General features: G+C 40.0%; 3 protein-coding genes across 3 annotated transcripts; 1 reads left to right on the top strand and 2 right to left on the bottom strand.

Annotated features, from left to right (window-relative positions):
- Positions 1-46: 46 nt before the first annotated feature.
- pomt1 (protein-O-mannosyltransferase 1) lies at positions 47-7592 on the bottom strand. The gene is made up of 19 exons (XM_062516153.1): positions 7231-7592; positions 5725-5831; positions 5576-5626; positions 4821-4967; positions 4618-4726; positions 4440-4499; positions 4250-4343; positions 3967-4122; positions 3367-3497; positions 3089-3184; positions 2890-2982; positions 2697-2793; positions 2506-2598; positions 2254-2374; positions 1757-1854; positions 1536-1649; positions 1304-1430; positions 825-1002; positions 47-619 (listed from the first exon to the last, which is right to left on the bottom strand). Exons 1-19 carry the CDS (start codon positions 7350-7352, stop codon positions 445-447), a joined length of 2169 nt encoding a protein of 722 aa, XP_062372137.1. The 5' UTR covers positions 7353-7592; the 3' UTR covers positions 47-444.
- A 553-nt stretch (positions 7593-8145) lies between these two features.
- Positions 8146-16763, bottom strand: entr1 (endosome associated trafficking regulator 1). Its single transcript, XM_062516403.1, has 8 exons — positions 16436-16763; positions 15226-15347; positions 10903-11244; positions 10715-10788; positions 9826-9937; positions 9635-9697; positions 8993-9108; positions 8146-8436 (listed from the first exon to the last, which is right to left on the bottom strand). The coding sequence occupies exons 1-8, from the start codon at positions 16467-16469 to the stop codon at positions 8346-8348; spliced, it is 954 nt and encodes a 317-aa protein (XP_062372387.1). The 5' UTR covers positions 16470-16763; the 3' UTR covers positions 8146-8345.
- LOC134060440 (uncharacterized) lies at positions 11583-13935 on the top strand. Its single transcript, XM_062517170.1, has 4 exons — positions 11583-11704; positions 12092-12477; positions 12566-12707; positions 12828-13935. Exons 1-4 carry the CDS (start codon positions 11583-11585, stop codon positions 13933-13935), a joined length of 1758 nt encoding a protein of 585 aa, XP_062373154.1.
- Positions 16764-18252: the final 1489 nt, after the last annotated feature.

Raw genomic sequence — 18252 nt, 5'->3', positions numbered from 1 at the left:
CATCTCATCTGTATTTACAAATACAAACTCACAAGACAATTATTAGTTATCTTACTTAGTTTTATTAAGAACCATAAAAACAGTACAAACACAAAAAATAAGACTCAGTCAACCCATTTTGGCTCATACAGCAAGACGAAATAAGAGACCATTTCACAGCCTTGGAACTGGGACATGACGAGCACCAATGTCCCACTGCAACTATATTAGGTTGCATGTTACCTTTGGATCAGTCATTCCCTTACTCATTCCCAAACGCTCTCTCTCTGTCTCTGAAGAGTCAAGCTTGGTATTTTATAAATAAGGCTCTCTTCAAACACATTTGACAGTTTGTTACAACTAAACTTTTTTTGGTTAAAATTGTACTCTATCAAGTGTACTTTCAGTCATGTCAACTCTGAACAACCCTGTACTACTCATCTAAAGGACAACATTAGATGAGTGTTAATGTTTGCGCAGCAAGATATCCCAGCTCTCTTTCCATCGCAGCATGGCCAACTGATCGGAGGTCATCTCAACGTGGCCGTAGGTGAAGGGGGAGATAGTGTGGTAGGCCAGGAACACTGCAGATAAAACTGCCAAAACGACCCCACCAAATGCCCAACGTTGTGACGGGGACCTAAACAATGATAAATTAATAATACTTTTAATTGAAACATTCATTTACATTTGATACCTCTTCAGTGTTTTGAATGCGAATTACTCAGTGTGGTCATTTACAGTAGGTTCTGTTAAAAGAATACTTTCCCAACCCTGCAGTAACTACTGTACAGTACAGCATCTCAATTCACTGGTGACATTGACCACACAACAAGCCACCTCACCTGAGGATATGAGAATGAATGTGTTCCAGGACAATTGGGACGAGAAAGATCTGGAAGGTGAGCGCTGGCAGGTAGTGGTAAAGAAAAAGTGTTTTCTCCATCGTGAAGAAAGGGAGGTAGTTCACAGCCCAGCCTCCAGCACACACAGCTCCAGCCTGCACCATCTGAGCCCAGCTCGCTATTAAGTTGAAACACATCGCATGCTTTTTAGAGGTCACACTATTCTTTTTAGATAATAATATGAACATTACAGCACATTACATTTAACCGTCCAAAGCTATGGTTTAATAAACTGACTGACACCAGATTCTCAAATCTCAACTGAAATTGAGAATGGATCTCAGAACCTCTCAAGAGGTTGAATTATTTTGTGCACTATATAGTGTTTTAGAGAAAATTCAACTTGAACATGAAGCAATGAAGCAATATTATCTCCTCACTGCCAGACATTTAAAAAAAAAAAAAAAAAATCAAAATACCTTCAGGAATATCTTGTATTTTTCTCCGTCTTCTCAGGAGATATGCCAAGAACAACAGACCATACACAGCCAATGCAATGTTTGCCAATGTCCAAGTTACAAAGTTTCCAATGAGGTGAATCTGAGCCTGCAACCAAAAATACAGGAATAGGATAGGATATGATAAATATCAGAAGGCGAGGATGGTATAAGATTGCATGTGAAGGGTCATCTTCAAGTCATCAAACCTTACATTGTTTGAAGGATGAAGCCAGTATGCAATGTTGGTATCCATGGTGATCCATTCTACAGGTGAAGAGCTGTACTTGTGTTCAGACTCCTCAGCTTTCACAGACAGCATTCGCCACTATTGAAATAGTGTTATCGTCATTGATATAATAACATACTACGTGAATCTCAACTTAAGCACTAAGCAAGCCCATCTTAAATACATTCACATTCAGTCTTCTTTACCTGGAGTTCTAAAAACCTGGCAATGAAGCTGAGGTTGCAGCTGATGTCGATATGAGTGGGAGAATTGAGTTCCAGTTCCCTCTCTTTCTGTTCATGACCTGCGCACAATGAAGGGTCAAATGGCCTTTGGGTAAGTAAAAGCTCTGGCATGTCACTGGACAGATAAGATTAAGTTTGACACCACGAAAACCAAAGAAAGGCTATCAAGTCAGTTCTGAAAACTTAGTCACATACCTATTCATACCCAACATATTTAACTGTAATCTAAGAAAATAACTTCTAACCAAGGTACTTCCATGAATTTAAGATTAAATTTAGTCTGAAGAGCTCTTCCTCAGTATTTACCAGTGGAACCACACAACTTTGTGATGCAATACTATTACTGACTCCCCTCAAGCTTAAATCACAGCAATGCACCTCTACAGATACCAGCTAGCTTTGTGGCAAACATACACAGACGCTGTAATTGACAGAATCTTTTTTAAGCAGTTGCATACTCCTTCCGTAGCGATGCTCCTCAACATTCCACATGCCAGTCTGTTGGTAGCCCTTATAGACTTTATCGCCAATCACCTCCAGCTGCCTGAAACCCCAGTCTGGCAAAGAGGTTCCACTAAGCTGTAAAAAAAAAAAAACATAACACGTAAACTATCTATCAGTAATGACTGGCAAGGAAGGCAACTTACAAGATACAGTATGGTAACATGATAAGGCATGAAAAAAGAGACCTAACATACAATGAGGCCTACCTTTAGCACAGCTGATGTGTTCACATGGACCAATCGCACCTCTGACAAAATAGTTTTCCAGCTCTCTCTCTCGGACTCTCTGTTTAGTATATCCTACAAAACAATAAGAACCTTCATGCCTCCATGCTTAGCAAATATACAATGTTACTGAATAATGGAAACAAAAAGGTGTATTAACACATTAGACTTACCACTCTCCAAAGATTCTGTACTGGCATGGACACATTGAAGTCGATGTAACAGGACACCTCCTGCGAGTGGGGACTCATGGGAGCAGCGACATCATGCCTGTGAAAGCACATATAACATTAGTCGCCAAAGCAAGTCATGAATATCAAGTTTATGTATGGATAAATACATTAAACCGTAGGATTGTAGACATACGTATTGAGGAAGCGTGAGGTCATTCCATGAAGAAGCTGAATGATATCTCCATGATGGACCACTCTGGGTGGACTACTGACCACCAGGTCTTGTCTTGAAAGTATGAGAAATACGTGGTTGTAATATAATTCAAGCAAAGAGTGAAGAATATTTATGAAAACAGAAAAACACATCACAGTCTTAAAATGACAGGACTTACCTTCTTGGATCTTTGATTATCCACCAGTTGTTGACATCTTTAAAAGGGTAGCAAGTTACCTGCTGTTGATGTGAACTACCACGACCATTTTCATACCTTCATAAGCCACAAGCAAAACATGGAAATGGTCAGCAAAAGAGGAGCATGCTAAATCAAAATAATGTATTATCTAATCAAATTAATTCACTATTAACAGCATCTAGGATTTCATTTGACTTCATCAGTGACCATGAACATGTAACACAAGTAATAGGGTTGAAGAGGAACCCCAGGTCTACCTTATAGGGTAGTTGGCCTTGTGGGAATGTAGCCAGCACGGAACAGGTTTGCTGGAGATGCTGCGAAGAGTCACTTGAGAGCCATATGCCACCTCCAGAGGCTGACCCTTTGTGATTCTGGCCAGCCCACCCTGAACAGAGCAAAAGTACACATACTGTAAGTCTCATTATACGTGCTGACAAGCAAGACTAAAGCGTGTTATAGAAAACAAAGTCACAGACTGTGTTAAGGGCCGTTCACACCAAGAGCAATAATTATATTAATAACAGCGAAAAAGTGCTACTCTAGCTAATATGAATGACAACGTCGTCTACATAAACTATAAAGATGCTAATATTAGTACAGTTAGTTGTCGTTATAGCTATTGTTTCAGGTAAGAATGAACCTTTACAGGCCTCTAGAGTTGAATTGTCATCCATCTTTTAGCAGGGGAGTTTTGAACATTCTAACAGAAGACCCACTTGAACCTGAATGCTTTGCGACGCCTTGTGATGGCTTGTAATGACGTGCAACATTTAATTCACACCGCTGCAACTCCTTCTGCAACGGTTTGGTCTCGTTGCGGATCTTTGGTGTAAAACTGGGCCGTAGGTACTGACCTCCAGACTGGCCTGAAAAGCGCTGCTCATCATCTGGTCATGTGGCCCACTGTGGTAGAGAATGCTCAGGTGGGCGTAGAAGAATACCAGGTAGAGGACCACTGGCAGCACAACCAGGGCCAAGAACTGTGCGACAACCTGCTTCACAACCACCGCCTACTGAACCACAGGGAGAGATGGCATGACATGAGACATGAGACATCAAGTCGGGAAAGTAAAAAAGCAATATACAGATACACTCATTCAAAGTCATTCAAGTTCAGCTAAATAGTTCAGATCTCACCATGTTTAACGACTTATCTCCAATGAGCTTCCAGACATGAACAGTTGCCAAGACCAAAAGCAGCAGGTAGGTGAACAGACCCATGTATTTCACTCTGTCACATAAAAGAGGGGAATTCATTCAGAGTGAATGCTTCTTTCTTAATAATGTGCCATGCCTCTACATAAATAAATGAACAAGATCAACTCACCCAATAGCACAAGAACTTGCCACTCCCGACAGTACCAGCCATACCCACCTGACTGATGAACTGAAGAAATAAAACACAAACACAAACACAAACAACGTTAACTCCATCATGCAGGATATTTTAATGTCATAGGTTTTTTTTTAAAACCGCCTCTTTCACAGAAGATCATGATACCTACTCATTTGGAGTTTTACAATAACGGAGATAGGAGACCACAGCAAGCAGCAGGAAAAAAATGAGAATAGACTCCAGCAACATGAAGCGAGACTGGACAATCAGTGAGTTCTCTGTCAAAGACAAAACACTTTGTGTGAGCTACAGTGAAACTGTAGCCTCATGACATTGCCACAAATATACTGATACATTATGTATTAATCTTACCAAGCAAGAGAAGCACTGACGCCATTAAGGCAACAAGATGGGAATAACCCAACTCCTGCATCAGGAGATACCCAAGGGGCACGCACAAAGCGCCTGATAGGGCTGGAATTATTCTGAGACTCCAAACAGGTACATTGTTGGAGTATTCTAGGAAAAGCACATAACCATAAAAAAACAAATAACATTCAAATAATGTGAATACAAAGTGGGAACTGTTCTTACACATTCACTGCTACTACACAAACATGTATTTTCCATATTTTTGCATTGACTTTTCCGATGTTACGTTCCCTCTGTTCAAAGTGACGGAGCAGCAATTTCATGACGTCAGATTTGTTATTGAGTGAGAAAATGGTGTAAATGAAGTTGGGTGAACGTTCAGTTTAACATGTGACTTATAGCAACATAGAAATGCCTGTGCACATATAGCCTCTCTCACTGAACTTTGTTTGTTACAATTATTGTCAATTATTTATGAATGCAGTCATAGCTACTCCTGAATGGCGACATAGAGTTAAGTAAGTCATTATTTGTAATTCTTTACTAGAGACCGAATTTATCACCAACGTGTTTCCATTTTGTCCGATAAACTTCCTGAAGTTTCTGTGTGGTTTGTAGTAGTTTCGCAAAAATCTTAGAACAGCAGAGCCCATGTTTATTATTGTTTATATTGAAAAGCTATACAATAGCAGATACTGAATCAGGCAGCCAATCCCATCACACTGAAACATATATTTAAAATGGTAAATACTAACCTGCTCCAATTCTGTTCCAGACAAAGTTGCCATCAAATCCTCCCAAATAGGCTGTATGAAAGCAAATGTTAGATTTATGCTACTTTTAGGCAACAGCATGAGTGTTTTTCAGAGGATTCATTGTCTGAATTAGGCTCCAAGGTGCTTACCTCCAAGCGCAAGTATCATATGGCCAAATGGTGGTCCACTCTCGTCAACGAAAAATACTTGTTTCATATACAGAGATACAAACTGTCCATAATAAACCTCATCAAACCTACAAAAAGAAAAACAAAAAAATACACAGCTTTTGGATTAATTTACCAACAACTTGCATTAATTAGCTTTAGAGTGTCTGCTATGGGACATTTCTATAGGCCCTATTGATTTACAAAGACCAAGTTTTCAGTCACTATTTGACCAAAACTAATGTTAATGTGAATAACCAGGTAAATTCTGCCATAGGCTAACCATCAATAAGAAATATCTTTCAACCATATCCTAATTTGCATATGAGGCAGTTCTGAAGTAGCAAGAGAAAACGTTTCTTTGCAAATTAACTCATATGATATGTCGGCCAGACTAGAGTTTACAGTAGATTATTCTGAATCATCCTCTGCATAATGGAAGACCGGCATTAAAGTTGCATTTCCACAGATGTTCTATGTCTTATGGTGATAACCCAGTGCATACGTTGATCATCAATTACCTGACATGGCTTAATGCATAATTTACAGCTTTTAAATTCCTGCTGTTTCATAAACAAACAATTGTGAGAATTCAACAAAAGTATTAAACTGCCCTGACACTCAAAAAAAAAAAAAAAAAATTATATACTTTGAGTCACACTGCAGTTTTTAATTTTAGCATGTACTTTGGCTTTGGATATATTAGAGCTTAAATGGATAAAATAAAAATGTATAATGTATGGAAGTAGCCTACATTTTGTCATTATAATGTCGAATATGTGGTGTTGAATATTGTTGTCACAGTACACATTGCTATGGTTTTCGATTCATATTTTCTACACACTATATTTCATGAGCCTGCCTTTTGATATAATTATGGCACACATCCATGCATTCACCATGGCACTGTTCCAACAATCCCATGTTTGTTTTTGTTCAGAGGGGGTTAAGCACGGACTCAGTAGAGACCAATTCATTTGTGAAAATTATTCCTCATCCTCCCTGAACTGCTCTGCCAATGCCATCAGGAGAGAAGAGACTAAACCCAACCCTAAATCATAAGACTGCCCAATTAACGTGCATGCAACGTCCTCATAGTGCTCTCCAATTTATGAGACGATAATTTGATTTAAACAAGTCATTTGTCCAACATCTATAGGTTAAAGTGTAAAAGGCCAGACTTTAAAGTTGAAGAAATGCATGATGATATATAAATCTGAGAGCAAATTAATAAGGCTCAATTTCACTCTAAATGTTGAAAAGCAATTTGAGATAATATATTTAGACTTTCTCATGGGAAAATGTTCAGCCTGGACAATGCATGTCTGGCTGAACTATATTGCGACATTGTAAAAATAATGTGGCTTTTTTTGTGGATGAAACAATGTTGCTCTGATTTGTAGTGGTCGGCAGGTGAATAACATGATGCGAGACTTGGCCCACGTTCTAAATGAGCATGATTCTCTGACTGACACATTCACTACTCACACAACAGCTCTTGGAAACTGAATCCCGTACAGCCTGGTCAGCAGCCCGAGAAGAGTAACAAGTAGCAGTAAAACATTGAGCTCGACTTTCACTGTTACCGGTAGCTTCTGAGAACTGAGCATTATAATGCTTCGCTTGTGCTAAGGATAATGTGAGAAATAAACTACGGCAGCTCAAGTGGCCATCTGACAGCATTAGCGGAAAAACTAAAGGAACTATGGAGCTTAAACATTCGAACGATGCTGATTAATGCCCGCTACATGCCAAACTTAACCGTGGTTATTGCGACAAATAGCCTACTATTTCCATTCGGTGTAGGCTACTGTGGAGTGCAGTTCAGGATTCAGGAATTCAACCGCAGCTCCAATGTCTTTTCCGGCCACAGTTTCTGGAAGGGAGACAGTCACATTTCAAAATAAAAGCCCACGAGAAACTAGATAACCTGGTAGGCTGGTCCTGAAAGGACTATGACCACTGCATCAAAGGTTACCTACAATCTTTGAGTGCATTTAGTTGTGTAGCCTTCGGGAGCTTCAAGACCAGCAATATAGTAAGGCATTTATCATTTTCAAATGTTCATTTCTGGAGAGGCTGCATAGGCTACTGGTGTCATAGGTGTTTGAACTTGAACTTGGTGAAAAATGGTGTCACTTAAACTGTTATGCCGTATAACACAACCCACCTGACCTAACGTACACTTCCCTACACATAAACATTCTCTTTCTTCCTCTACCTCCTTTTTGTACCACCTCCTCCTTCAATACACGTTGACTAGCTCTGTGTGGTCTTCCGCTGGTAGTATAAATTGATACCCAAGGTCTCCTCTGCAATGATATATTATAATATTGTATTATATATTATAATATTATTCCTTAAGTAAAAATGCAGTCACAAAATAAGTCAACATAGGACTATAAGAAATAGATTTATTGAGATTAGTTATCCTTTTGCCATTGATTGTTATGGTGGATGGGACCAAACCGGATGGTAAAATGGTACAGGAACGGAGAAGCAATACCTAAATCATACAAAATATTAAATACTAAATAGCAAACATTGTTAAAGAAAGGCGACCTTCATCTGAATTTTATTAAAAAGGCACTATCACAGACAAATCATGTCTCTGGTATGTTCTCAGTGATCTTGTCAATAGAGTTGAGCATCTGAGATACAAGATGTAATGTTTCTGCTCCTGTCAATAATTGCCTAGAGAGAGAGAGAGAGAGAGAGAGAGAGATGTTCATGTTGGGTGAAATATTTTGCATATCTAACCTTTTGATTCTCATACTTTTAACGTCTACATTTTAAACACTTCATCAGTCAACACTGATTCTAAAGTCCGAAATCTTGGTATACACAGATATCAATTTCACTAGCCATGTTAATGCAATACGATAGCCTTTTATCGTTTTAAAAATATAGTCAGAATCAAGGGTTTAGCTTTAGGGGAGAAAAGCTATTATAAAATACCATGATGCAAGATAACAAAAACTGAAAACGTCCAAGGCTGTATGAGTATTTTTTATAGGCACTGTACATTGCCAAAAGACAGGAGTTGGAATATCGGCAAGCTTATCAGTATCAACAGGGATATTGGTGTTGATGACAACGCTTTGAGCATGCCTTGTTATCAGTAGTTAATAATTAATTCCATACTGTTTCTTGACGTGACTAAGCAAGGTAATAACACTACAGGTAACCTGCTGAATAACCTCTGAAACGACTGATTTGCTAAACTGTTGGGTACTTAGTGCATACTTACTTGATGGAAGTTTCAGCATCACGTGTCGCTTTGCTGAGATATTCAGAGGCTGTGTGTGCATTGCGTTTCATGGCATTCATGACAGCCACTTCTCCCCTGTACACCTCCAGTTGGTCCTGTAAAGCAGTTCATCACACCATTAAACATTTACTCAGTAACAGTTTTTTACTACTTCACCGCGTATAGACCAGACCACCAGAGGCCACTTAAACGTGCTACCTTAGACCTTCTGTTGCTGGGAGTATTTATCTTTAACGACCAGTGGTAGATGTACAATATTAAAGCTGCAATCTCCTCACTTTTGTCATTGAACCAGATTTACTGCAAACAGGTGTGGAGTAGCTAGTTTTTTAAGCAGCCGTCTGTGATTTCACTTGTGGATTTACTCTCAATTGAGATAGCGGTATGTTGCGTGTTTGCTTGTGTATGCATGCATGTGTGTGTGTGTGTGTGTGTGTGTGTGTGTGTGTGTGTGTGTGTGAGTGTGTGTGTGTGACTTGGGAGCAGTGCGCTGTGCTGTACATCTAGTGTGTGTGTGTGTGTGTGTGTGTGTGTGTGTGTGTGTGTGTACATGCCCTTCAGTACACCAACACACAACAGAAATACAATGTTAAGACCTGGTATTCCATAAGGTTCACAGACCTGTAGTTGATGAATTTCTTGTTTCAGTTTTGTCACTGTATTTTCCGCCTTGACTGCTCGTTTCTGAAAGTCAGACAACAGATCGCCGAAGAGGAAATATAAGATCAATGCAACAGACAAACATTAAGGCACTCCAGTAGCCTGAAACTTGGAATCATATTGTGGAATAGGAACTTGAATTCAGTACATACAGTCATTAGCTGAAGATTCTGTTCAACAGACTGAACCATAGTCTCCAAAGCTTTCGCCTCACACTCATCCTGCACCTTCTTATTCTGCAACTCCTCAGTAAGGTGTCTGATTCTGGAAAACAGTAAAAATAAGATAAATGTTAACCACATACATTGGACATACAGTATGTTTATATTCAGTAGTAGTATTTGAAAACAGATTTATTCAGGGGCAGACATGACGTTTCTATGCAGGATTACATCAGAGTCTATGAATCTACAACAATATACAGGTGTGAACAAGTGATCGTGGTTAGATCATCGGTCCCTTTCTCTGTCCCACTTATCTCCAGTCTTCACTCTCCTATCCAAATGAAATCCACCAGGGTGAATTGTTACATTTATAGGCTTATCCTTACCCCCAAGGCCCATTTTTTAACGATACAAGATACCCCTATCGCATCTGCAGTCACAGAAAAGATTAAGTGGGGCTTTGGATAACCTTTTCATGGTTATCTTTTAGAATTTAGATAATCATTTCTTCTATTTCCACAGTTATGTCTGTAGTTACACTAGCCTGGAGACCAGACTCTGTTCTTCGCAGGGAGTCTGGCCTAGCTCCATTGGCAAACGTTTATTTCTTGCTTTGTGGATGCTTGTATGTAGTTTGAATTCATTGGAGTTCAATCACTAACGTTTGGTAATAATGGCATGATAAACACAGGGGACACAACGATATCTATAGGCTTGAAACCTAAATGTAATCGCTCTTGGGAACGCCCTCTGGATCCACCAAGCTGGATCAAGCTATACCAGACGGAGCATGAAAAGAAATGCAAATGACTGGAAGTACGTAGTCAGGCGGGGGCCAGGCTATAGTTACACATTGCTATGCAAAAATGACTATTACCTTTGGTCATCAACCTCTGACTTTTTCAAGAGCTCCTTGATGTGCTTCTTTAACTGAGCATTCTCCTCTTTTAGCTAGAAAAAGTAAGCAGAAAACAGATGTTTCTATTGAAACTAAATATTAAAAACTATAGGTAGGGTAAATATAATGTACACTTTTGTATACAATTGTCAATAAAATGCAAAAACCTTCGGATGTCTCCCATTTCCATACTCGGCATTGCTTTCACAGGTCTGGTATGGTACATCAGTTATGAAAGTCTCTTTCTCTGTTTCATAATTCCCAAAGCTTGTAAAAGGATAACCATCAGAGAGCGCAATCCTGTCTATAGTTCCACAAAGACCCAAATTGTGCGCCTCCTCAAAGGCTAGAGGCTGATAGCTTCCAGCCCACTCCTCTTCTGGCTCATCAATGTCAGTGTGTTCTTGGGAGATACTGTCACTAAAATAAAGTCCTTTTTGGTCTTCGTCAAAGCCTTTAGCTGGCAGGGAGCAGTCCCGTTCTGGTTGATCCGCACGGACATAAGTCTTCTGCAATAATGAAATAATGAAATAATCATAAAATAATAAAATTTAAGATGAAACAATTAAAACGGTAGTTCCATGTGCATGTAATGAGCTGCACTGATAATAACCTAGTTACCTGCCTAAAATTGCTGGTTTTGAGTTTGTTCTCCTAATGTTGGAACACAAATATTCAATAGTGTATACAGACTGTGAATTTGCTATGTGAAGTTAGTTAATCTGTATTTCGTATTTATATAGATGTTGTATTGTTCTACAGTACATGTGCCATTAGGAGAGGTTTGTGTTTGGCCACGGTAAAGAGAGCACTAGGGAGAGAGGGGTAAGATGAGCCGATGGGTAAGATGAGCCATACCCTGTTTCTAGGAAACGGTAAACAAATTGAATCATGTGACAGCATTCTAAGGGGGAGGGGACCCTTTCCTTTCCTAACATCTGTGGAGAAGAGCAGCACATGGAGAATTGGGTAAGAAAGATATTTGAAATAATGTGTTTTTTTTTGCTGTACAAGTGAGTTCCATGTGTGTTCAGAATTAAGATGATTTAGAGAAAACAAGAATAGAACAATATTTAGACACATTATATACAAGTTGGTGCCTTTATAAGCTATTACAGTATATGAGGGCTAATCAAAAGGACAAATCCTAGCCTAGCTTGTCATGAGAAGCAGTTTTTCAAAATGGTGGCTATGGGGGTAAGATGAGCCTTAAGAGGTGGGGCAAGTTGAGCCACTGGCTCAACTTGCCCCATGGGTGGCTCAACTTACCCTGTATTAGTCACACTTTCAGTTTTCACTTTTATTGATTGATAGTATTTAATGTAATAATGTAATAATCCTCTTGTCTTATTCCAGAAAGGTTTCTATGATGCCACGTTGTTACAAAAGAAAGACGGACAGGGCCACACATTCCCGTGTGGATCTGGAGAGAGCAGCAGAGGAAGTAGGGAAAGGGAGGCACATTCGAGCAGTTGCAAGGGAGATGTGCGTGGACAGAATGACCCTGACAAGGTTTATTGACAGACAAAAGAACGGAGAGGCACAGACAGGATTTGCCAAGTTGTCATCAATTCGTATGGTGTTCACTCACAGCATGGAGGCAGACCTTGCCAACCATATTAAGAAACTGTCTTTCCAGTTTCATGGGTTGAGCCCTTTGAAATGTAGACAACTTGCATACGAATTTGGCAAATTGAATGATGTGCAAATGCCTCAGAACTGGTGTAATGACGAAAGAGCAGGTCAGTTTTTAAAGAAACAATTGTCAAGATATAAGTAACTGTATGAAGTGTTGCATTTAATTAACTGTATGTCAATATCTATGGACAGGAAAGGATTGGTTGACATATTTTATGAGACGTCACCATTTATCATGCCGATTGCCAGAAGCCACATCAATAGGCAGACAAACAGCCTTTAACAGACACACTGTAGGAGAGTTTTATGACAACCTCGCCTCAGTAACAGAAAGGTATATGCTACAATGAATACTTTTACAGATTTGCAGTTTGGTTTCTTAACATTTTATTCTCAATTCTCAACTTAAAAAAACATATGGCATGTTATTCATTTTGATTTGATTATATTCTAGATTTAAATTCCCACCCCACATGATCTACAATCTGGATGAGACGGGCATCACTGATGTGCAGAAGCCCAAGCAAGTAGTCACACAGAAGGGAAAGAAGCCAGTTTCTGTGACCCCAAAAGAAAGAAGGGAGCACATCACCCTTATATGTGCAGTGAATGCTGTCGGGAACGTCATTCCGCCATTATTCATCTTCCCTTGTGTGTGCTACCATGATCATTTCATCAGAGGTTCTCCCACTGGTTCAATAGGCTGTTCCACAAAGTCTGGTCAGACAAATCAAGATGTATTTGTCCAATTTCTCAAGCACATCATCAGTCACACCAACTGCTCCCCAAGTAACCGCCTCTTGCTGATCCTGGATAACCATGAATCCCATGTGTCACAGGAGGCTGTCAATGTGGCCAATGCGAACGGAGTAGTGATGATGACCCTCCCTCCTCACACGTCACATGAACTCCAGCCACTCGACAAATCCGTCTTTGGCCCCCTGAAGACGTATTACAGCACTGCGCTCAATGGATGGATGATATCAAACCCTGGAAAGGTTGCCACCATCTACGACGTCCCAGAGATAGTCAATACGGCATTCATGTCTGCAATGTCCCGGCAAAATATCTTGTCAGGCTTTGAGGCGACGGGAATCTTCCCTTATAATAGGGAGAGATTTACGGATGCTGATTTTGAGTCAGCTGAGGTCACAAACCGACCCGACCCAGAGGAGCTAGTCACACCTGTGGACCCTAACCAGGAGCCAGCTACATCTGTGGACCCAAATCCAGAGCCAGCTACATCTTTTGACCTCAATCAGGAACCAGCTTCATCTTCGTGCCCTAACCTAGGGGAACCACCTGCACCTGGAACTCCCCTTTCAGTCCAGTCACCCTCTGGATCTACTTCTGGTGACCATTCCAGGGGATATAGGTCTCCTAAGTCTATCATCCCATTGCTAAAAGCAGCACCAAGAAAAGTGGAACAAACAAGAAGGACAAGGGTTAAAACAAGGATTCTGACAGACACCTCAGAAAAACAGGAGTTGGAAAGTGAAAGAGAGGGAAAAGAAGAAAGCAAAAGTCTGCAAGAAAATTCCTGCTCCTGTGAAAATTCCTGAAGAAAGCAACTTGCATGAGTACAACATTGAGTAAGGAAAGGGAAGTCTTTCTCGTTCAAGAATGGTTTTAAATCATGTGTTATTCTAGTTTAGTTTTGTTTTTTTACATGCAAGTTTTGTATTGTCAGTGTGGCCAACTTGAATATCACCTTATTCTAAACTGTTCTACTTTTAAAGGAGACATAGAATGGACATGGTTCTGCCCTCCTTCATATGGAAATCTTGAACTGAGAAATAGCCACTAAAACATGGTCAAATTAGAACAGAGCCTACAAGTGATGTCAAATAGCACAAAGCCATTGTAGTTAAATTGTGGTTGCCAAAGAGGGCACCATTTAACCAAAAGGACCATTTCCACTCACCACCTAAATATAAGGTTTTAATTAGGCTTGTAAAATTGCACTTGAGTTTATTTTTGATAAATTAATGTTGAAAATATTGTATTTTAACATATGAGAACAAGGTACAATGTTCCATGCATCCATTCTATGTCCCTTTAAGCTGAATTAAGGCTGAATTGGTTGCCATAGGCCATATTTCGTATTATGAACACTGAAAGGACTTAAGAGTGAATAAAACAATCTTTTACCTGAGATTTTTGTTTTGGCTCAATTTACCCTACATAGGCTCATCTTACCCCGTGCATTTTTTTCAAAAGGGCACATCACTTGGACTATAAAATATTTTCAATTCATTTTAATAGTAGCTGGACACTTTGAATTTTGATGGTGTGAAGATTGCAAAAAAACCCCTCTTTAACACGTGGCTGTGATGAAAAATGTAAAAAGTGGCTCATCTTACCCCTCTCTCCCCTATGTTAATATTCCTAAAGTTTCAAGCTGAAGTTTACACTGGTATTTATATCAAATTATTGTTATGGTATTTGATACATTATGTGAATTTGTTGTGTATTTGTTTGTGTATATATTAATTAAGGCTTTAAGCTAATGTTATGTTCAATCTGACCTTGGAATTTGCCTGATTTTGCCAAATGAATCACCACGTAATCACCGGCACCATTTTAAAAGTTTTAGCACCGTCAGATAAATCCCAAATTTTACCCAACCCTAATCAACAGCCCATCACGGGAGCCTGTGCCATATCCGGGTCTGGGTTTGGGGGCCTTTTCTTGAAATTCCCCTTGGGGACCAATAAAGTATATCTATCCATCTAAATATGCAGTGCAAAACCAAGTAGGATATGTAACCAAACTGTAAACTGAGAGAACTACCAACTTCGGCAAAACTTGTGGTGTAGGCCTTATATTTGAAATAAACAGCAATACAGTACCTCTTTTGTGACATGACCTTTCCCATCAGAGGCCAGAGGATTATTTCCATGCTGTTCTTTGCTTCTGATGAATTCCTTGAAGGAAAATGGATTTAACTCATCTTCCCTCTCTTGAAGGTCATCTAAATGAAAATCATACACATTAACAAAACAAAAAAAGAAACATTAAAAAGACACAAACACATGTTACTGTAGGTGCTAATCCAGTTGTTGTGGAAGGGTGTACCATCACACCGGTGTGACAGGAATGATGAAAAATTAGCATTCTAAAGTAAAGAATATCTGGGTTCATTGAATTCTACATAGAATTTTAGAATCTTGAATTGTTGCGGAATGGAATCTTGTGTTACAATGTTCAAAACCCACACCACCACACACAGGTTAACATGGCACATCATGGTGCAAAGACAGACACTGGATGCTCACAACACAGCCAAATGCTGAACAGCCAAACAGATGCCATTCTGTTGTGACAACAACACTCTTGAACATTGTGCCCCAATTTCAAACACACGAATAGTGCAAGTCAGACAATGAGCAAAGTCTCTGGTGCATGAAAGTAAGCTATTGTGTGTGGTGATTGGGAGCTTTGAGCTGAAGTTTGTGCTCCATTTCAGAAGGAGAGGACACGGGTGTCCCTCACACTCACACATCCATCCATCTACCAGTACTCCCATCCCAAGAAAGTCCCCACACTACTTCACCCATCTCTGGGGTACCTCACGCAGGGGTCATCCTATCCTGGGCTCCCTCATACGGCTGACACATTGGGCACGCCTCCAGCAAGCCAACCCACAACATCATTTAGCATTCACCTCACCCGCCGTCGAGCCCACATTAGGGCTGGTGTAGGCTATGTGACCGCAACACCGAAGAGCGATGGCACTCTGTCACAGCCTGGTTAGCAAGTTACCAATGAAAAATAGGAGGAGCACTGAATAGCCTTTGACAAAATAATGCATGGGACTATGCACTGCGCCTTTCACATGGCTTGTTAGCTAACGCTGGAAACCATCACATGAATCAACGTTAATCTGATAGAAGTGAGTTTAGTCGAGAATTCTTGAGACGTTTATCCTTAGATACAAATAGTGTGCACAAGCACAAGCGTCACACCATACGTGTATTAACTCTCTGAATGTGTAGACCTCACGTGACAGAGACAACATAAACAGGGAAATCTAATAGTAGTGAGCTATGTTATACTTACCATCTGAATCAGCCAGTCTCTTGCCTTTTGACATTGCAACGACAACGAGCCAATGAATTAGCTAACCAGAACCAGAGGCTTGCCTAACTTGGGGACAACGTTGACACTAGAAGTCAGCATCGAACAGTTTGCCATCCCATTGAAAAAGTAAACGAAATCTTGCAAGTTGACATTATGCCTACATGCGCTATGATACAAAAAGCTACTACATGCAACTTCAAATAAATTACTGATGCATTCTAGAAAAGCGTAACTAAATAATAAGTTGGAGAAAGTAAACGTTATTCATCATAACTTCGAGCTACTACATCCCTGTACGAGCGTTTCCACTCCAGTATGGCTGCTCTTAGTTAGCTTTGTCAAAATAAAAGTTTTCTTTAGACACGAACAAACAAGGGCTGAAAAAGGTTCAGATGAAAGATTACCTCAAAATAGGCAATCAACTTCCAAATTCTTATCAGAGGGGCATGTCCGGCCTCAGAAAAAAAAGCCTTTTTATGCATTCAAAACTTTAGTTCAGTTTAACCAAAAAAAATCAGAGTGGTGTCAAAGCTGTTTAAATTATGGATTCATTATAGTACAATATTGTAATTGTACATTACTGCAACAATATCAGGTGATTTTAATGATTTTTTGCCAACCAATCAAAAAATAAATCAAGGCTCAAAGCCTTGGCCCTTAACATGTTCATCCCACAAGTTACCGAAGACTCCAGTCTGCTTAAACTTATTCAATGTCTAAACCTCAGTTTCCATTAAATCAACAGCTCTTGAGCTCTGTAGCACAGGCTAGAGAGAATTTTATTTCCCCAAACACTTAATGGAGTGTAACAAAATTGCACAACAAAGTCAAGATCAGTCTGTGCCAGGAGACCTTGGGTATGCCATCTATAATCTTATGCTATAGAGCAACATGTCCATCACCTGTCACTTAGGCACTGGCAGTCTATGTGCCATACTGTAAATCGCTTTGATCCACAAACACTAAATTCGAGAGTTGGCACTGCAATGGATGTAAAAGGCATACAGGCTAGACGCAACACAATGGCCAACAGTCAAAGGAGCTCGTATCTTGGGGTATTTAATACAAGTAAGGAACTTTAAGGAAAAACGAGAAAAAGACAGTAAATGATTTAGAAAACGACATTGAGGCCTACTGGGCGTGGAGGACACGCGGTCTTAGCAAAGCGCCAACTCAAATGACAAAAAGGGGCTCCAAGCACACCTAAATAGAAATAGAAGAAACAAAACACAGGCAGAGCAAGGACATGGAGGAAACTATGCCACCTGTAGGTAGAAGAGGGGCGTGACAGTCAACCTATTTTTTCAGTAGGTTTAAGTCCTGCTGCATCTACTGTAACCTCTCAGCAGATTCAAATGGATAAAACTTTCCTTGATAGCTCTGCTTTGTTGTTTCTGGCTAAGGCTCTTGGGTCAGGCAGGTTGTTGTGTTTCATAGTTAATAGTCACAGGCAGAGCATGTTGTATATATGAAGGTGGTTTTCCATCTTCGGATCCTGGGTACAACATGCGGCGGAGGATCACACTGAAAATACTATGGCAAAGTGTAAACCCAGGAAGACACTGCGTTTCTTATCAGTCACATAGTTACTGTAGGCCTACCATGTTGTAGCCTAACAATACATGTTTAAATCGGATACAATTGCTGTATTCACACTGTGCGTTCGACTGCTCACCTTCAGACTGGCAGTCAGACAGGAATTCGGCCAGTTTTAAAAGCTTGTCGTATCTGACTGTCTGACTCTGGGTGGAAATCGGATCAAGTATCTGCTCCGCATAAAGCAATTCTCAACATGG

The sequence above is a fragment of the Sardina pilchardus genome, chromosome 16, assembly GCF_963854185.1.
Source record: "Sardina pilchardus chromosome 16, fSarPil1.1, whole genome shotgun sequence".
Classification (NCBI taxonomy): Eukaryota; Metazoa; Chordata; class Actinopteri; order Clupeiformes; family Clupeidae; genus Sardina; species Sardina pilchardus.
This window is presented reverse-complemented; position numbering and strand designations above follow the sequence as displayed.